The sequence below is a fragment of the Falco naumanni genome, chromosome 3 (genome assembly GCF_017639655.2).
Source record: "Falco naumanni isolate bFalNau1 chromosome 3, bFalNau1.pat, whole genome shotgun sequence".
NCBI lineage: Eukaryota > Metazoa > Chordata > Aves > Falconiformes > Falconidae > Falco > Falco naumanni.
Genome location: NC_054056.1, coordinates 49,374,324 through 49,394,122, shown reverse-complemented (window position 1 = coordinate 49,394,122; position 19,799 = coordinate 49,374,324). Strand labels below are relative to the sequence as shown.

Here is a 19,799-nt window from a genome sequence, read left to right as displayed (position 1 = left end):
CATATTTATGAACTGCAAGCCCAGAGTTCTTCCCAGAACTCATTCTTCTGTAAGCCCCACTAATTTCAGACCAGCCCACAGTTTGAGTTATGAGCACCACTGGTTTTAGCTATCATAGTACATCATCAGCTGGCCTAAAGCTGCCTGAGACTTGGGAGGTTTTCAGTGAATAAAATAGGCCTAGAGTGCTGAAAACTGCACCTGTAACACACAGACAATAATCTAGCATTTGGCTGCAGGTTATCACTTTGTTTGTCAGCTGAATTTATCAAACCTGGATATAAGCAGTTAAATAGCTTTTGATGATCTATAGCTTCCACATACAACTGCAACCTTAAATCCAACTTAACATTTTCTGGATGAGAAAATTCATGAATGATTTTTCAAAAATTTTGTTCTCTCCTCTGAATTCAAGAAGCCCTTTGTGTATTTACTGACCTTTGTGATTCACACTTCAGGGGCTTTTCATAGTCTTTCCCTTTTGAGGGGGGAAGCACAGACTAAATATGTGAACAACTTCCTCCTTTTTATCAGGGCCTCTGTCATTTACTAACACAACACAATATTCGCCTGCTGTCACATCAGACTGCCACAACCATGCTCCAAATGTCACATTAGCAAAGTCAGGTTAAAATCACTTTGTGTTATAACACTTTCTGCACTGACCTTTTGAAGGGCCAGAATGAGAGGAAGACTTAGTTCCCCTCGCTCTGCGCAGGGAGCCTCTCCTTATTTTCTCTCCAAAATGCAAGAAGCACATAGAATCATAGAATCATTTAGTTTGGAAAAGACCTTTAAGATTATCAAGTCCAACCATAACCCGGGACTGCCAAAGACATGCTTCAGCTTTTATGAACGTGCAACACCCCTGCAATACACCGAACTCTCTGCGGCTCCATCTTGTAACCTATGTGGTACAAGCAGTCTTGTAAAAAAGTAAAATTGCTCAAGCATTTGGGTCTCTGTATATCTTAAACACCGTGTTCTTTCCAATATGCAGGCTGAGGAGCACAGGAATCTGCTTCCCTTGACATAGTCAGCTTTCCATTTTAACAGTTCAGGGCAGAACGTGGAACTATTTGCCTCACCAGGCTTATAAATAACCTGACCTTTAAAAACGGCCAGAACATGGAATCTGGATTACTAATTTGGGACCTATAGCATACTTCTAATTGAGGCAAGGATCCATCATGGCTTTATGATAGATGGAAATATATGTTTCCCAGGGAAAAGCTATCCAGCCTGCTCGGGGCAAAAGCTGGCATGCAGCTAGCCAGGGGGACCTTAGGGGGTACCTTTTTAATGAGATATTGCTCTTCTCCTCCTCCTTCAAACTAACCCTTACTGGTAGCCCCAAGATGATTTGCAGTGGACAGGGAGGCTGTGCCAGAGCTTCTCGTGCCAAGTGGGGCTTCTGAGCCCACCTAGTCAGAAAAGGCAAGTCCTAAATCTGGTACAATAAAAAGAAATTGATTATTATACATATATGCTACTACACAAGGGATTAGCTAGCAGACTGCTAGCAGATTAGCTAGCAGACCTGTCAAGGTCAAGCATGGCCTGGATAGCTCTGAAATGGACACGCAGAAAGTAGCTCAAGAAGGAAAAATGTGTCCATGGCATAGAAGTTAAAAAAAAAAAGCAGGGAGAAATATAGTGAGAACACAGCAAGGTATCAAACAGCTTTGTGTCGGTAGTTAGGGATCACATAAAATAGCACTTAGTTTTATGTACAAACGACAGTTCCTTATTCCTGTGCCTGAGTCTGTTTCTTACACGTACAGTATTAATACGATACATTTTTCATTCTGGCAGCAGTTTGAACTAAATCACTGCTAAATCATCTGTGGTGAAATAATTTCTTTACAGGTAGATGTACTAGATCAATTTAATGAAATAATTTACTTATGAAGAATTCATCCCTTGTCCTCCATAATCATTTAAGGAAAAAATTATACACGCACTCCAGCTGCAGATAACAAATACCAAGATGGATGGAATTCTAAGGAGACATTTTTTTCAGCAGTCCACATTCATGATCTCCCTTTAGTTTCAATTTTTGAACCAATAACTCAAGAGCAGGAAGAATACGACCCAGTCCTTTTGCTCCAGGGGCAAGGGGACATTAGGGTCCATAGTAAGCTTTTTAAAGATGTTTTGCCTAAGTCCTAATTATCTACAGCTTTTTTGACCCCCAGAGTCTGCTAGAGGGAATTCTGAAAAATAAGCTTCCCCTCCATCAGTTTATGTAACTACAAAGGGTTTATACTATCACTGGGAATAAAGAAATGGAATGCTACTATTTCCTGAACTGACATCCCCATTTTGTTTCTTGTGAAAGGGAGGGAGATAAATTCCTGTTAAAGCAAGTCAACAAGATTCACTGAAAATAAACAGAGAGATGCTTACCATAGAAGTATAACAAATATAATATCATTATTTTAGATTACATGATTCAAGCCAGAAAATGACACCTGTGCTGTTATAGAGTGTTACTAAAGGTCAGACTTTTATGACATAAACAAAATCCAAAAGTTTTTCTCCTAAAACTAATAATTACATGTGCTTATTTTCTATTACCGTGTTTACAGAATCAGAACTCTTTAATTTCTGAACTAGATTCCAGTGACGATGTATTGAAACAGATTGTTTTTACAGAAACTAAAATGTCAGCTTAGAGAACAAGGTGCCAATACAGTGACTGCATGATCAGCCATGACTTGAAACTAAATTAGCACTTGTAATGACAGAACAAAATGAAACTATGATTAGGGTGCAAAAAGGGGGGCTAGTAAATTTGAAAAGAAATTTAGTCTTTTTGTACCTGTAGTAAGAAGCTAATATGTGGATTAATACTGTTCCTGTGCTTTCAAAGGTTTAGTATGAATGCCTATATGGATTCTGCAGCATACAATTCACAACTGCCTTTGGTCACCTACACAGTGAACAAAAACATCTTCACTGCTTTTTTTAAAAGCATTCCTTGTTCATCTCCCTTATCTATGATAGGTCTGTTTGTCATTTTTGTTTTCTCATAACACTGTGTTAATATAGCCTACCATCCCAGAAGTTGGTGCCTAAAGGAAATTTTTGTCAAATATTCTTTGTTATAAATTTCCATTGACTTAGAAATCTGTCAGGCATTATAACCTTATCTCAGTATCTCTAGCCTGCAACTACGCAAACCTTCACAAGCTGGCATGGTGTACTACTACTAAACAATATTCTGGTTTCGTCTGTTCAAATGCTGTAATGTCAAGCAATAAATCTACGTCCCTTTAGTGACCTAGATAAGCTTCATTTTCTTCTTTTCCATTCATTAAGAATTAAAGTTGTTCTGTTTCATGGGTTTGTTTCTCTTGGGGAAATATTTAACCTACAGGTTAGGGACAATGTCATTGCAATAGACTGCATTCTCTATTAATTATGTCAAATGAAATATTTTTCCCATAAAATATACCAGAATCTGATGGATTTCTCATAAGTTTTCTGTCTCTTTTTATCCTCCTGTAGCTGTATCACAACTCCTTCCAGAGAAGACTGTCTCTCTGAGATGCTGAGGGGACATACTTGCCAGCGCACAGCTCTGCAGAGAGCAGCAGGTCTGGACGGCTCTGCAGCCCTCGAGAGAGACTGCCTTTCTTCAAAAGATGGGGAGGACTGGGTGGTGAAAAGGTGGGACAGTACTGTACCTCACCTAAAATTAAACATCTGGACAAATTAACTCTAGTAGAAGTAGGATTCTGAATACCAATTGCAAAAAAAATAAAAAGTAGGAGAGCTCTGAAGGAGACAGCTGGCAATTCTTGCAGGTCCTTCTCAAACACCATTTCTTTAGTGGGGTACTGATTTCTGTTAACTTTCTGGAGCTGGATACTTCAAATTTTCATAGAGATTAAGCATTGTAAAATTATTTTCTGTTGTATTCCAACTTTTTTTCTTTGCTCTTACTTTTGATTCTTAGTCCTTTTCCTTAGTATTAAAGTCAACTCCTATGACATTTTTGCACAAAATAGTGACAGCGACTTCTCGGTTCCTATGAAACACTTTGTGCCTCAGAGTATGCCAGATGAACTGAAGTGGAATCTATAAAAACTACAGCTATTTCTATAATGTGTGTGTTTGTCCCAGAAATAATTATTTGCAAAGTCCAACACACCTCTCAAGGGATGAACTGCTCTTTAAAACACAGGCACAGACACACAGCGATAAATAGGTCTCCCCTGCTCCTCACACGTGTCTGTCTCTCATGCCTGGGGGAAAATACTGAATTCAACTCCTCCCATCAACTCTGTCATGCTTCCTGCAACTTTGGGTGGCACAGAAGTACACAGCTAGCCTTAAACTAGCTTGAACACTGATAGCTGCAAAGCTGTGCTCTCCCATAGTCACGCTCCCAAAGAAAAGGTTACCTACCAAAATGCTTATTTTCTCCTGGGCAGATTTCCAGATTAGTCTGCTCAATGTTATTGTTGCTACACAGCTAGCAGTACCCCGGTTGGCCTGTTTAAAGCTAGCTCAGGTAAAACAAAATAAGCTGCTGTGACAACCAGCAACTGCAGTATCAGCATACCCTTTCAGTGCGTCCTCCCTGGCCTTGCAATTTATATCCACACAATACAGCTTGTTCCAAATGAGGCGACTCTAGCATCTCCACACACTTAATCCCATTAATCTTCCTTTATAAGCAATGCCCTAAGACCCCAAACAATTTCTTTAGCTATTATCTTTCCTTCCTCCAGTTTGACAGCACACATGCAGAACCTAGGTACCTGAATCTCAATATGTTATTCCATGTTTATTTATAAAAAACAAACGAAACAAACCAAAAACTCTACTATGAGTAAATAGTACCAATAGAATAGATTACAAGAGGAATAACTGGTTCAGGGAAAACAGTGCTGCTAGGAGGTTTTGAACAGGAAATGTGCCCAAAATAACCTGACAATAACAGGGGGAAACAGGTACAAACATATAAAAAATATAATCCTCTTTATGTTTTCATCTGACACAGGACTGGTATAAGGGTGCCTGAGATACTGATAATAAAATGACAGGTGACGTTCAGTGCTAGTAAGGTACAGAGTAACATATAAGCAAAATTATCTCAAGTATACGTACATAGTGGTTGGTACTAATTACTTAATAGCATCCAGGATGAGACCTTAGACTTACTACGGCTGAAAACATCAGTGCTGTGCTCACTGGTGGCAGAATAGGCAAAGATATGATGAACATGGTAGAACAGAATATTGGGAAAGCAGTTAACACGGAAAGGTCATTCAGCAGCGTGAGGTATGGAGGTAGGTGTTTCAGTGCGATGTGTGGCTCTCATTAAGTTCTCACGAAAAGGGAATAAGTATCAAGAAAGGTAAGGGAATATTAAAATTATTGAGCAGCTTATACGTGATGAAAAAACTATATAGATGACAAGGACTCATTTCTAAAAGAGTGTCATTGGTAAGAGAGATCTGTAAGACATGAATGATATGAAGAAAGCGAGCTAGACACAATTATTCATTGCTTCTCACATTAAAAGAAGCAGGGTATGCCCAATGAAATTTTGAGGTAGCTGGTTTAAAAGAAGAAAACAAACAGATGGAAGGGCTTTAATCTTTACATGCATAATTATGTTGTGAAACTCATTGCTACTGGATGTGTTGAAAGCCAGAAGTATAAATGGATTCATGAAAGATATGACAAATTGATGGAAAATAAATCCACATGCAATTGTTAAACTTGATGGTCCAAAGACACCCTCCAGCTCAAGAAGTAATGAAAACACTTGCCTTTGGGAACTCAGAGTGTAAAATAAAGAAAAATCATTTCTATATATGCCTGTTCTGACACAGAAACCCATAAATGGCATATGCCGTATCCTTTCCTCGAGTGGATACTGAGCTGGGCAGAGCTCGTTATCTGACCCAGTAGTGCAATTCTTCATGCACTAGCCACACAAATAAATATGGTCAAACAGATTATCAGGTGTTACATCATTAGGCACTGAAACACCAAAACCTCTGCACTCCAAATGCCTTTGCTTGGTATGCAGACAAGGATTGTTTCACTTTTCTATTTGGTCTTTCCAGGAGGTAGATAGTATCTCTTGATAGATTTCTTCATTATCAGTGGTTGTGGGGTTTTTAGTGTGCATGTGTATGTATGTGTGTTGAAGAGGGAGGAATCACCTCTTTCTGTCAAGAACTGACCGGGAGTCTCTTCTTTAAAACACACCAGCAGAAGGGGTGGTGAAGCACTTCCCTTTCAAATAGTTACCTATTTCAATATAAATGGTTAGAGGAGTCATCATACACTTGGGAATCCCAGATTTAATTCACTTTCTTCCTGAGAAGAACTGTAATTTTCACCTCTTTCTATTTATGACCAGGCTATATATATACATCTGGATAACGACTTTCACTATTTGTCCTGCTAAAATCTTGTACAACATAGGAAAACAATTGACACTGATGTACCAGAGACAAAGGCTGAGAGGGCCTGACACTATAACCTATTATGATCCTCACTTGAATGAGGGATCCAAGACCCGAAGATTACTTAAGCATTTTACATTCAAATAATACATTGGATTTAAAGGAAAACAAAAACAGAACCAATGTTGGTAGAGCAAATAAATCTGTTTCCTCCTTACAAATACCCTTAACCACCAGTCTAGGGTTTCATACTTTACCTATGTCTCTTACTAGAAATAATTCAAAGATCTACAACAAATAAGCCACCTCAAGGGTGTCTGTGGCTATGGTGGATCCTCTTGTACCCCTCCCGGGAAACCTGCATGCTCAGTTACCTCTCTGAAACGCCTGTACACCAACACACGCAGCGCAGGGAATGAACGGGAAGAATAGAGATCTGTGTGCTGTCACAGGGCCATGACCCATTGCAGTTACAGAGACACGGTGGGGCAGCTCACATGGCTGGAACGCTGTCATGGGTGTCTATGCAGCTTTTAGGAAACAGGCCAGCAAGGCAAGGTGGTGGGGTTGCTCTTTGTGTGAGGGAGCAACTGGAATGTGTCGAGCTCTGCCTAGGGTGGGTGCAGAATGAGTCCAGAGATTATGGTTAAAGATTAAGGGGCAGACCAACATGGGTGACACTGCTGTGGGTGTTTGCTACAGGCCACCTGGTCAGGGAGAGGAAGTCGATGAGGCCTTCTACAGACAATTGGAAGTAGCCTCATGATCACAGGCCCTGGTTCTCATGGGGAACTTCACCTGCACTGATATCTGCTGGAGAGCCAGCACAGCTGGGCACACACAGTTTAGGAAACTCCTGCAGAGCGCTAATAATAACTGTTTGATGCAGGTGGCTGAGGAGGCAATGAGGCGAGGTGCCTGGACCTTGTGCTCACAAACAAAGAACGACTGGCTGGAGATGTGAAGGTCGGGGGCAACCTTGGCTGCAGTGACCATGAGATGGTGGAATTCAGGATCCTGTGTGGACGAAGCAGGGCAATAAGTAGGATTGCAACTCTGGACTTCAGCAGAGCTAACTTTGGCCTCTTCAAGGACCTACTTGGAGGACTTCTGTGGGTTACAGCTCTAGAAGGTAGGCAGCAACTGTCACATATTTCAACCTTCTTGTCTTCTCTAAGCAGCCTAGATCTTTTGGGTTTTGTAATGAGGTATGTTTTTAATATTCTGTCACCTTTACACATTTTCCTTAAATGAGCACTGGATACAGTAGTTAGCTGTAGCCTTTTGGCACTGGGTAGTTTAAAAGGGTATTATTTCTACACCCCAGTACAGGATTTTTCTTCTTTTAACTTCATGTTTTTGCTTATTCATGTTCAGCCTGTGACCCACTGTAACCCCTAGTTGCTTTTACGTGTAACTATGGCGTGGTGAATTGTTCCCCATTTTGTATTTGTACAGCAGTTTACTCCCAATGTAGCGCCAGGCATTTGACATAAATAAACTGCATCCTGTTTTTTCCTGATTACTTCTTCAATTTTTTAATATCTTTTTGAATCCTTGTCTAGTCCCCCTTGTGCTTGCTGGCTCCCTCAGACATCACTCTTAATTTGATAATTACATATTCTAGGTCATCTTCTTAATCAGCAATAACAATATTCAGTGACTCCAGATTTAAGGCACACCCTGTCAGCACTCTGCTTGGCACATCTCTCCATATTAGATGACTATCTTTGTCATTGAAATGGGACTCTAAATCAGTTTTGCTGACACCTTGTAGTTTCGTAAATTTCACATAGATTATACTAACCCAAATCGCTTAAGAAAACATTATTGACAACAAAAGACGGAAGTGGTACTCCACAGAGGTAGTGTGACTGAAATGCACTGCCTAAATTATTTGCTGAATCAGCATTCTAAATGACAAGTTATAAGACAAGATAGCACCAGTAAGTTTTTGTATACCACAGTTCAAACTATCAGGACGAACTGGCATTGAAACATCTGACAGCATGTAGAAAACTATTGTTTAGGGGGATTTCAGATGGGAGGGATCTATTAAAGGTTCCACCTAGCCACCACTAACTGCCCTGGAGCTAAAAAAGCTTGTTTAGGACATGGTGGGGGGAGGTTTGTGTGTGCGGTGTGCTGGAAAATTGCTACAAGCCACCACGGGTACTGTTAAACAGGCTTAATTTGACAGGATGAATTGATCATTAAGCTAACAAAAACAGTGGTGGCTAAGATAGGAACAGCTACAATCTAGCTACATTATTTATAAGGAGACAGAATGGAGTCAATACTGCACACCAAGTCTACCAAACACTTTTGTGATTTCAGTCAAGTACTCCAGTTAGGATGTGACAGAAGCAAGATTTCTGACTCTTTAAATCTCTTTTTTTACATGCAAAATAATAGTCCTTAATGACAGAAAGATCTTTTCCAGAAGAATGCAGCTGCCCAGGATAAACATCACACAGTTTTACATATTTTATTGTTCATCACATGAACAATGTGACACTAGTGATTATTTATTGTTCACCATTCAGATTCTGCTCAGCCAACAGAATTCTGAAATTCTTTATTTACTTTTCCCCTAAGTTCATATATGGCTCTTCAAAGGTACTCCTTAATCACTCAAAAATTTTGATATTTATAAGGAGATTTTATTCTCACTTTGTAAATATGCTGCAGAAGCAGAGAAATCTGAATCCACTGATTCTGGATGTTCGACACCACGGATTCCATATATGACATGAGATATTTCAAATGTGAGTTTTTAGAGTGGTCATTAAATATTTTCTGTTTATTGGATTGTATTCCTTCAACATTATCACAGAAAGAAGATCCAAAGACTGGTTCTGTGTGGTATATACTGGACAGGTGTAAATATACAAAAAATATTCAGAAGCCATTAGTCTTATTATTTATATGAACCCATATGGAAGCAAGAACCAAAAGTAGTTAAGACTCTGCTGGATCATACTTAGAATAACAGAAGGAAACTTTTCCAGGGTTGGATTGATGACCCTGGAGAACAAGTTGTTGTATCTGTAGGTGGTTCTGGAGCATTGCTAATGTCTCCTTCATTGAAGCAGCTGGGGACAACAATTAGGAACTAAGTAGATGAACCGAGGCTCCAGTTAAGAAATCCTGGATTCTCATGTAGCTTGCTCTTCGCTGTAGAGTAGACATTTGTTTGTCTATTTCTGTTGATTAAACTCAGAGAAGAATATCTGGGGCATTTACTGCAGAAATTCAGTGAGGCCTTTTCTAAGAAGACCACTTGACAAGCCATGCTCTCATTCTTGCTCGGTACCTAGATCAGCTTTCAACACAAGCAAATGTTGTTATCATATTACCCGGTTAAATGAGTTGAAACTCTTAAATTCTTCCCAGAAAGACACAGCAGATGACCACTCACTTTCTTCAGGTTTTCTCAACAGGCAGTACCACAGACTTTGTTCCTATCTACAAGAAGTGTGATTTATGCACATTTCAATGGTATTTGTTTACAATTCAGCTTTAGTTTTCCTTTTTAACCTATTACAGCACAGAAGTCTCTTAAGAGTTTCTCTAATGTCTGACAGAAATAGGAATATGGCTAAAAGCAAGGTGCCTTTTAGGCTCCAGTCAGATTAATCAGAAAAGATCTGCGAAAAAGTGAAACACTTTGAAAGACAGGTATGTGTCTGTTCTTGCAGCGTCCTGTATCACAGCAATCTACAATCTCAGTTTTGTTGCTTCCCTCCCCGCTCCTTGATATGCACACAACAGTTGCCAGGACTCTTTCAGCTTTCACCAGCCAAAAGATTTTGGCTATCTACTTCAACTACATGTTTGACAAAGAGAATAGTCCATTTATTGCACCCGTGGAAAAATTGCCATTCATTCGGAAGGATGCCAGCTTCAAACATCACTTGGGATATTTGAGCTAGACTGGCAGACTGCTCTTTATATGCCAGTAAGGTAGGGGAAGAAAATGCTATGAAATGTGCTTTGTATTCTCCGCTGCATACTAAATCATTCCTGGGTGGTATTCATGATCTATAAAGCAGTAAGTAGTTTGGTCACAGCTATCTCTGGCACCATCTGTTTGGCCACTTGCAACACTAACAGGCTGCACAGAAGCTGAAAAACAGACATGACTAGCGTGAATTTGGGAAAAACTATATCCAGATTCAAAATTAAACCAGCTATTCAAAATTTCATCACAGTGCGTCAGGCATACCTCGGTTACCTTCTAAACTCTCACAGGCTGGTTTTCCCCTTGCCCCTGGCAGACATGGTTGTCTGCTTTTTCCATAGCCATGATGTTTGCAGATAGTCTCATTAACACAAGAGTTGCCAGCAAAGAATAGAAAATGAAGGTCCTGAGTCTACCCAGAAGTTTTCTACCCTGACAAATGAGGAAAAGCATTGCTGGCCGAGGAATCCTACATCTGAGATACAATTATCTATTTACCCATTTTATTTTTCTGCATTGAATTATTTGTAATAACTGTGCATTTTCTTTCAAATTGTTAACAAAACTATAAACTATTGCAGATGAAGAAATAACTCTTGCGGTATAGAACACTAAAACTGATGATTCCCAATTATGATGTTTGAATAAAAAGTTACTAATACACTTTATATACTCTATTCTCATAATTACATTTAATCTCACAAAAGCTTACCTATCTTTTTTTAACTATAAATGATATTATATTTTTTCTGTTCTTTCATTGGTATTTTTTTTATACAAGGCTTTTATACTCAATATTTGTGGTATAATTGTAGAAATTATTAATTTGTTCAAAAGAACACTTTATTGGTTAGGAAGCTTTCTGAAACAGTCTCATTAACTTTAAAGAAATCTTGGACCATTGGGGAAGTTCCTAATAATGGAAAGAAATTAATTAAGTCCAGTACTTAAAATGGTAAATGGGATTTTCCTTTGTCACTGTAGCTGTTAGGTGATATTGAGCTTAACACCCATATAAAACTCATTCATTAATATTTTATTTTAGAATATCACACAAATCACGATGATTTCTAGGAAAAAAAGACCACATCTTTTTTTGTTAGCACTGCAATTATTTTCCGTTCACAATTAAAATTACCCAAGTAAGGTTTAAATTTGAAGATAGCAGATTCAACAAGACATCTTTGATGTGGTCTTTTTTTCCTAGAAATCATCGTGATTTGTGTGATATTCTAAAATAAAATATTAATGAATGAGTTTTATATGGGTGTTAAGCTCAATATCACCTAACAGCTACAGTGACAAAGGAAAATCCCATTTACCATTTTAAGTACTGGACTTAATTAATTTCTTTCCATTATTAGGAACTTCCCCAATGGTCCAAGATTTCTTTAAAGTTAATGAGACTGTTTCAGAAAGCTTCCTAACCAATAAAGTGTTCTTTTGAACAAATTAATAATTTCTACAATTATACCACAAATATTGAGTATAAAAGCCTTGTATAAAAAAAATACCAATGAAAGAACAGAAAAAATATAATATCATTTATAGTTAAAAAAAGATAGGTAAGTTTCACCTATGTTGTTATACTGTTCCTTATTTCAATTTCTCATATGTTTTTGTACATTCATTTCCAAAATTAGTAAGAAATGAAACAAAACTTAAGACCAGACTTCAGATGTGTTGACAGCCTATTGTTTGCATGAGAGATAACCCAGCCTGTCTCCTGCCTTGGTTATTTTTTCCTGTAGGTTAATGATCAAATCCCAAGTAAGGGCCTGAATTAGTTCTGAAATAGATGTAAACCTGATGTGAAACTGAAAACATTGTAAAGAAACTCAATTTGAATTGTTGGAAATAACAAATCAGGTATCCTGGAGTTCTATCACTTGTCCAGATGATACATGTTGCACCTCGACATAATCCACAGTCACATCCTCAGTGTGCAGAAGGAATGTGCCAAACTTCCTCCTTGTTCAGATGTTCTAGAAAGGTACATACAGCTGCCTTAGGCATAATGCATAAGGGCTCCTTCAGACTTCTGAAGAATAAACACCTCTTGTAAAATCCCTTTACAATATTTTCTCATGATTCTTTCATGTGGCTGTAAACACCGCTACTATGAAGAAATGGGAGGGTGTGGGGGGAAGAAGAGGAAGCAATCAATATTTATCATTAGTGTTGAGCAAGAATTTCTAAATTATATTATCATGAGATGACATCTGCAAAGTTTTAGTGGGCAGAAATGCTTCAGGGAACATGAGGTAATAGCATCAGTTATAGCTGTGAAGGCAAGAGCAATCCCCAAGATTGCTTCAGTAAATTAGAATGAGTAACAGATCCCCTCAAGTGCATTGCTGCTCATTAATAATAATGCCCATACAGCAGACAATTTCTGTTTAAAGGATAAGCCTTTGTAACATGGTCAGCAGGATTATGTTTAAAGCGATCTCCTAAAGACAAAGGCAGCGCAAGCTTCTTTCTCATGCATTGTCTGAAAAGGATTTGCCAGCATTCTCACCACTACTCTAATGAGACCATCCAAATGCAATCATCTCCAGTTTTATCTCAGCCTCAGCCCAGGAAGAAAAACATGAATTGTATTTTATATACTGTAGAGAGAACTATAACATGTCTTCTATGAATCACCATTTCTGCAGGAAACTCTCCCAAGCAAGCACCTTGTCTGGGCTGCAAACAACCCTTGACAAATCCCCATGGCTGCATTTGTGGTCTCTGCTACTGAGACCATTCTCTGCAGGAGCAGCTCAGGCTGAGAGGATGCAGCGGGTTTGGCAGGTCGCACTGTGGAGTGTGTTGCCTCCAAGGGATGGGGTCAGCAGTTTGTGTTCTCTGCATGCTGAGAGACTGGTTCCTGAAGCAACTTTTAGAAAGCAGTTGTGGAATGTCAAAAGTGAGTCTTTAGAGAGCACAACACTAACTTGAAAGAGCTTAGCAGCAACAATTCTCTCTAAATTCCTCTCCAGATTCAGTTTTCAGAAACTGTATTAAGAAGTGGATGATTAGCTGACCAGGAGAGTTTTTCCAACAGCTGTTGGCTGTTACAGATCAGTAGTTTCTGTAAGTATGTGGATTTTCTTCTAGAAAAGTTCCTGGATATATCTGGGAATACCTCAGAGCACTCAGGGTTCAAAAACACAGTATTTTAAGCAGGTAACAAAACTTTCAAAGTATTCTGCTGCATCTTCTGAGCAACTGTTTTTCAAAATAATTGTACTATTTAAAACATCCTGAAACAAATGCAACACAAATTTGAAACTGCATACATAATTATAATGAAAATTGAACTGTTTGCAACCTACCTTGGAATTGCGTAAATTTGATGGTTCCCATCCTCTCTCCATTTCTGAAAACAACTTGACCCTAAATAAGATAAATAAATGCCTTATAAGTTTCATAAATCTTTCATAATATAGTTTTGTTAGCACTGCAATTATTTTCCGTTCACAATTAAAATTACCCAAGTAAGGTTTAAATTTGAAGATAGCAGATTCAACAAAGGTTAAAATAACTCAATTACACCTCCTTAAAGTTTTCTTCCACATGTTTCAAATGGCCTTAGAAAATTGACCAATGCTATCACCCACTTTTCAGGGATGGAAATTTAGGTACAATAAAGCCAGTAACTTACTCAACCTCAGATGATGAGAGATAAGCAAACAATTGATTTTCACTCCGTGATTGTTTTTATCAAGGATATGTAAGAGTTATCAAAGATCACACAAGAAAATCGTTGTCCATTTCATTCATCATATGGTTCTCCAAATGGCTCTATAATCTACTTATATCTTATCTTATATACTTACTCTACTTGATTATGGACACCAGTAGCTCGTGGCCTGGTTTTGTACTACACCAATATGCATGTCCTAGAATTCTTTTTAAATGTAAAGCCATTAAGTCAGTACTACCCTTTGTTTTGCAACTCATTGTTACTCCTCAAAATAATGGCTACACGACACTGAAACCTCCTCACATATCCCTAGCAAATTATTCTCATCTTTCATCCCATCTTTCCAATTTACATTAAGAAAAGATCTTGTTAAATTTCTTCCTTACTTCAGCTATTTCATAATTGAGTATGAAAGAACAGGTTTTCATTCATTTATGCTAAGAAGTATCTTTAATATTTTGAACCCACAGTGGAGTGCTGAGTGCTGTCAATATAGATTGCTGTTTTATTGCATCCCTAGTTTGGTTTATTATTATCATGTTCATTATTCTTTGTTTTAGAGGAATCAAGGTAAGAGAAAACAAATGATAGGTATTTAAGGCTACAATGCATTTCTCTGTGCAAGCCAGCCCCTTTTTGGATAACCCTTTCTGGTCACTAAGGGGATGCATGGAAGACAACCATCTGAATTACTGAAATCAGTTGCCTGCAGGAACTGTACAACAGATGCAGAGTACAGCATACCCATTCCACATTTTCTGCAAGCAACCAAACACAACTTCCCTTTGATAAACAGAAAATGACACCCTCCAACAAATATAAGAAACTTTGTGCTAAGCAGTAAAAGACAAAAACACCTATCTGTGACAAAACGAGAGCAAGAGGCATGTATACTAGTAATGGGAGAGATGCTGGTGACAGCTACAGAAGGATACGGGAGCTACTCCTAATGAAATCCAGTAAAGCTTAAGTCTCATCCAGTGGCTGCTAACACAGCTCCAGGAAAGAATCTAAAACATTAGCAGGCAGATTTATGTGTGCACTTTAGCGGCCTTCATCCAGATCTCCTTTAGTCTGGAGCAGTTTTACTATCCCTTCATCTGTTTCAGCATCACCCTAATGCACTTGGCTACTTTGTTTAAGTGGCTACTTGGTTTAAGCAAAAAACAGTAGATAATATTAAAAACTTATAAAGATGCTATGCAAGCGTCACTTATTGCAGACATATAGCTATAGTCAACCCAGTCTTAGTCTTGCTAAATTCTTGATTCTGTGACCTGCATCGGAGAATTCTGTAATTAAATTTTTCACTGTGTGGAAAAGTTTTTAATTTGATTTTAAATTTACTGCTTTTTACTGTAACTTTATCTCCTTTTATTGTTTTATTACAAGTTAATAGAACTGTAAGTTGTAGTCTACTAGAGTGGTATCTATGGTTAAACATGGAGCACAAACATCACTGCTATCATAGAATGATAAAATGGTTCGGGTTGCAAGAGACCTTAAATACTGTCTAGTTCCAACCCCCCCTGCCATGGGCAGGGACACCTCCCACCAGATCAGGTTGCTCAAAGCTCCATCCAGCCTGGCCTAGAACACTTCCAAGGATGAGGCATCCACAGCTTCTCTGGGCAACCTGGTCCAGTGCTTCACCACCCTCACAGTAAAGAATTTCTTCCTAATATCTAATCTAAATCCACCCTCTTTGATCTTAAAGCCATTATCCCTTGCCCTGTCACTACCTGCCCTTGTAAAAATTCCCTCTCCAGTTTTGTTGTAAGTCCCCTTTAGGTACTGGAAGGCTGCTGTAAGGTCTCCCTGGAGCCTTTTCTTCTCCAGCTCTTGAAAAATCCCAACTCTTCTAGCCTGTCTTCACAGGAGATCTATGGTGATGGCCATCTGCAATTGTCATCTATTATTGATAGTATAATGTACCGGCTCAAGAAATTTTCTAGTTTCCAAGTGTAACTGGTTTGCAGTATTATCAATGCTGCTTGCAAAATCACACACATTTTCAGCATTCAGTAGGACAGGCAAATATCATACGCATTTACTGACTAAACACATACATCCTCATTGGCATGTTCTGAAACTATCACCAAAACATAAATCAGTTCTGAATGTTCTGAATAAATGTAAAAAAAATCAGAAGTATTTGTTTTTATCAACTTCCCTTTGCTAAGATTGGTAAGTTATACTATCTAAGTATATCTAAGTAGTAGGTAAATAAAGATATGGATGATGGTGATGAAAGAGTTATGGAACAACTCGTGAAAATGTCATTGTTATGTGCAAAATTATTCAATTACAGTGTTTTACTTTCATTAAAGATTACTGGAAAATGCTAAAAAGTCAAAAGGGTTATTATAAAGAATAACAATTTCTAAATACTATTTTATGAAGTCTGACATTGTCCTGGATATTGTTTACAAACTACAGAGTCTGTATGTTATACACGCAGATATTAACAGGAAAAAGAACAATTTTGAGAAATTGAAATTGGCTATTTATTCCATGTGTAATCCAATGAATAAATCTGTTTTCAAAGGTAAAATGAACAAACCCCATATCAGCAATAAGCCTCAAAGCAGGAATCTCTAGTGCAATCCATGAATGACAGTACATATTACCCAGGCATCATTACCATACCACTTGGTTCTTTGCCCCTCAGGAACATGCTGCTTCATAACATGCAACAAGTGGCTACAGCATCTCAAGTAATTTAAACCCCTCAAGACTAAAATTCCTGTGTGCTGGGTGAGAAAAATTCCTAGATTTTTACTGGGACTTTAGGCAGCCCCAGGAGATGGATGTAGTGTTGCTGCTGCAGTATTTGGTTCTGCCAACACGGCAGAAAGGAGCACTCCTCATGAATACTGAGAAATTGTATAACTAGCAATAACTTCATTTCTTAAAACAGAAATAGGAAGGAAACTAATGAGAGTCACCTATTGCTCCATGCTTTCACCACTATTTTATGAAAAAATAAGGCAATTACATTTGGGGTAAAAAATGTTATATAAATATATAATAAAATGTTGTAGTACATGATTTTATAAACTAAGAGCAATGATAGTAAGAAATAAGCCAACCAATGTTTCAGAAACCTGTTTTGTAGAAACGACTTTTTAGTCATTTTTTTAGATTTATGGCATGAGAAGTGAGTTATAATCCAATGACGCTCTGTAGCTCACATCAAGTAATTTCCTTGCCACTGAGGTAACATACCATAAGGTTTAGCTAGAATTATCTTCTTTAGACTTCAGATTCATAAATTACTGACAGTGTTTTTTTCTTTATTTAAGGTAGAGGATGTTTTAATAATAGATATTACTAACGCACACATTAAGCTCTGACATTACAAAAGCCAATCTTAGTACTATTTCGTCTTTTCTTTTCACCTTAACACATACCCCAGCATATATGCTGGTACAGACTCCAGACGGTGTGACACATCATGAATACAAGACACAAAATCCCCTTTTACCTTCTGTTGTGTTCTGGTGATATTGCATAGGCATATTTAGGTACTGTCAGTATTTCCCAGTCAATGAATTATTTTGCTTCGAGAGATATAAAATATGATCTCTGTCCTTAAACTTTTAAATCAAGTGCATGAGTGGACTACTTGCACTTAGATCAAACCATGTATTTTACGATACATTAAAATAGTGAATTAATCAACAAACCTTTCCTCTATTACACACAGATCATCCCAGTGGAGACCAATAGAACCCACACTGGTATCTTAGCGCCTGTTATATTTTCTTCAATCTACCATCTGCAGATATGTTTTTTCCCCTTTCTCTACCAGTACAGAGTAAATACCAATTCTGTAACTGATCTGCCCAACTCTGAGCTGTGGACAGGATCTTCACATCAGTAATTATTGTTGAAAAGTTGATGGGAAGGAAATTGGAAGTGTGTGGCTTGTTGTCCAATAGACAGTGATGTGAACAGAGAGGGGAAGAGAAGCTGAATCAGCTGTCTGCACAGCGTGGTACTCTCAGCTGTTGCTGCTGCTATGTACAGCCACTGCTGCACACAGCATCCCAATAACCTATATTTGGGATCCATGGCAGCTGCATAACTCATAATGCAGCCTTAAATGATTATGCTTTACTCAGTTTTCATAAATGTGTAACCACCTCACAAGGGAAAATACTAGTTGCACATTGCAAGTTAGGTGTCTTGGACAACAGAAATATATAGAAGCTTAAGTTGGGGAAGAGGGGTGCGTTTTAGGGTTTTTTTTATTTGATTGGTTGAGTGGGGTTTTTTTTAATACATCTCTGAGTCCAGCTGCTTTTCCTGTAATTATTTGGTGTTTTTTTTTCCCCCAAAAAAATCTACAGTGTTATAATCTTTTACCATTGTCCTGTTTTCAGCTGAGTTACTTTTCTTTTTAGTAGCTAGCACAGTGCTGCATTTTGGCTCTGATGTGAGAGCAATGTCGATAGGACACTGATGTTTGGGTTGTTGCTGGGTGATGTTTATACTGAATCAAGGACTTTTCTGTTTCCGGGGCCCTGCCAGCAAGAAGGCTGGGGGGGCACGGGAAATTGGGAGGGGACACAGCCAGGACAGCTGACCCAAACTAACCAAAGGGATATTCCATACCATCTGATGTCATGCTGGGTATATAAACTGGGAGAAGAAGAAGGAAGTGGGGGGACATCTGGCATTACGGCATTTGTCTTCTCAAGTAACCATTACACGTGGCAGAGCCCTGCTCTCCTGGGGATGGCCGAACACCTGCCTGCTCATGAGCAGTGGTGAATGAATTCCTTGTTTTGCTTTGCTTGTGTGCACGGCTTTTGCTTTACCTATTAAATTGTTCTTATCTCAACCCTTGACTTTTACAATCCTTTCCAGTTCTCCTCCCCATTCCTCTGGGTGAGGGGCAGTGAGCAAGCAGCTGCATGGTGCTTGGTTGCTGGCCAGGGCTGAACCACAACAACCATGAATGAAAACCAGCACTGGACCAAACATTTCAATGGTGTCAGTCTCACAATTGCCACATAGAACAACATCATCTCCCTGTTTCTTCTGCATACTCTCTTCTATGTGCTCTGTTTTACAAGCCTAACACCGATTTTCGTGCTACCTGCATGTACTTTATTATACAGCATAACTGCCTTTCAAGTCATTACTAAAAAGACAGTCTTTACCATCCCTGGATGTACAATCTTCACCTTTTTGCTTGAATTGATGTTCCTTAGCCATCAGTCCTTTATTTGTGGTCAGAATAAGAAGTCCACAGGACTCATCCATTCGCATTCACAAAATATTAGCCAACATTTTCTTTATTTTACACATGGGACTTCCCCTGCCTTTACAGCAGTCAGTCATTTGTCTACACTTGGAAGCAGCTGTTTATTATACTTTATTTTTTTCCTGGTGGATAAGAAGTAATTATCTTTGCTATATTATGAACATGTCATTAAGCTCTTTTTGAGCTATAGAGCACTAGTATTTATTAGAAGTTCCTTTGCATTATCACTGACAGTATTATTATTCATCTCTGGACATAGGCCCATGCCAAAGTTAGAATTCTTTCATTCCTCATACACTGAAATCCAGAGCCAACACACTTTCTCTTTCATGTCTCTAGCCTTCTTCTTCATAAGTCAATAAAATCAGAGTTCAGAAGATTCTTAACTGCTCTCACAGACAGGGCCAGGTCTTCACTTTGACCATGATTTCA

At 38.5% G+C, this 19,799-nt stretch overlaps 1 protein-coding gene across 1 annotated transcript in view; it reads right to left on the bottom strand.

The window, feature by feature from the left end:
* Positions 1-19,799, bottom strand: part of GABBR2 (gamma-aminobutyric acid type B receptor subunit 2) — a 490,629-nt gene that overhangs the window by 199,382 nt on the left and 271,448 nt on the right. Inside the window, exon 8 of the mRNA XM_040588223.1 lies at positions 13,722-13,782. Within this exon, the coding sequence (XP_040444157.1) occupies positions 13,722-13,782 (61 nt within the window). The remainder of the gene's footprint in view (positions 1-13,721; positions 13,783-19,799) is intronic.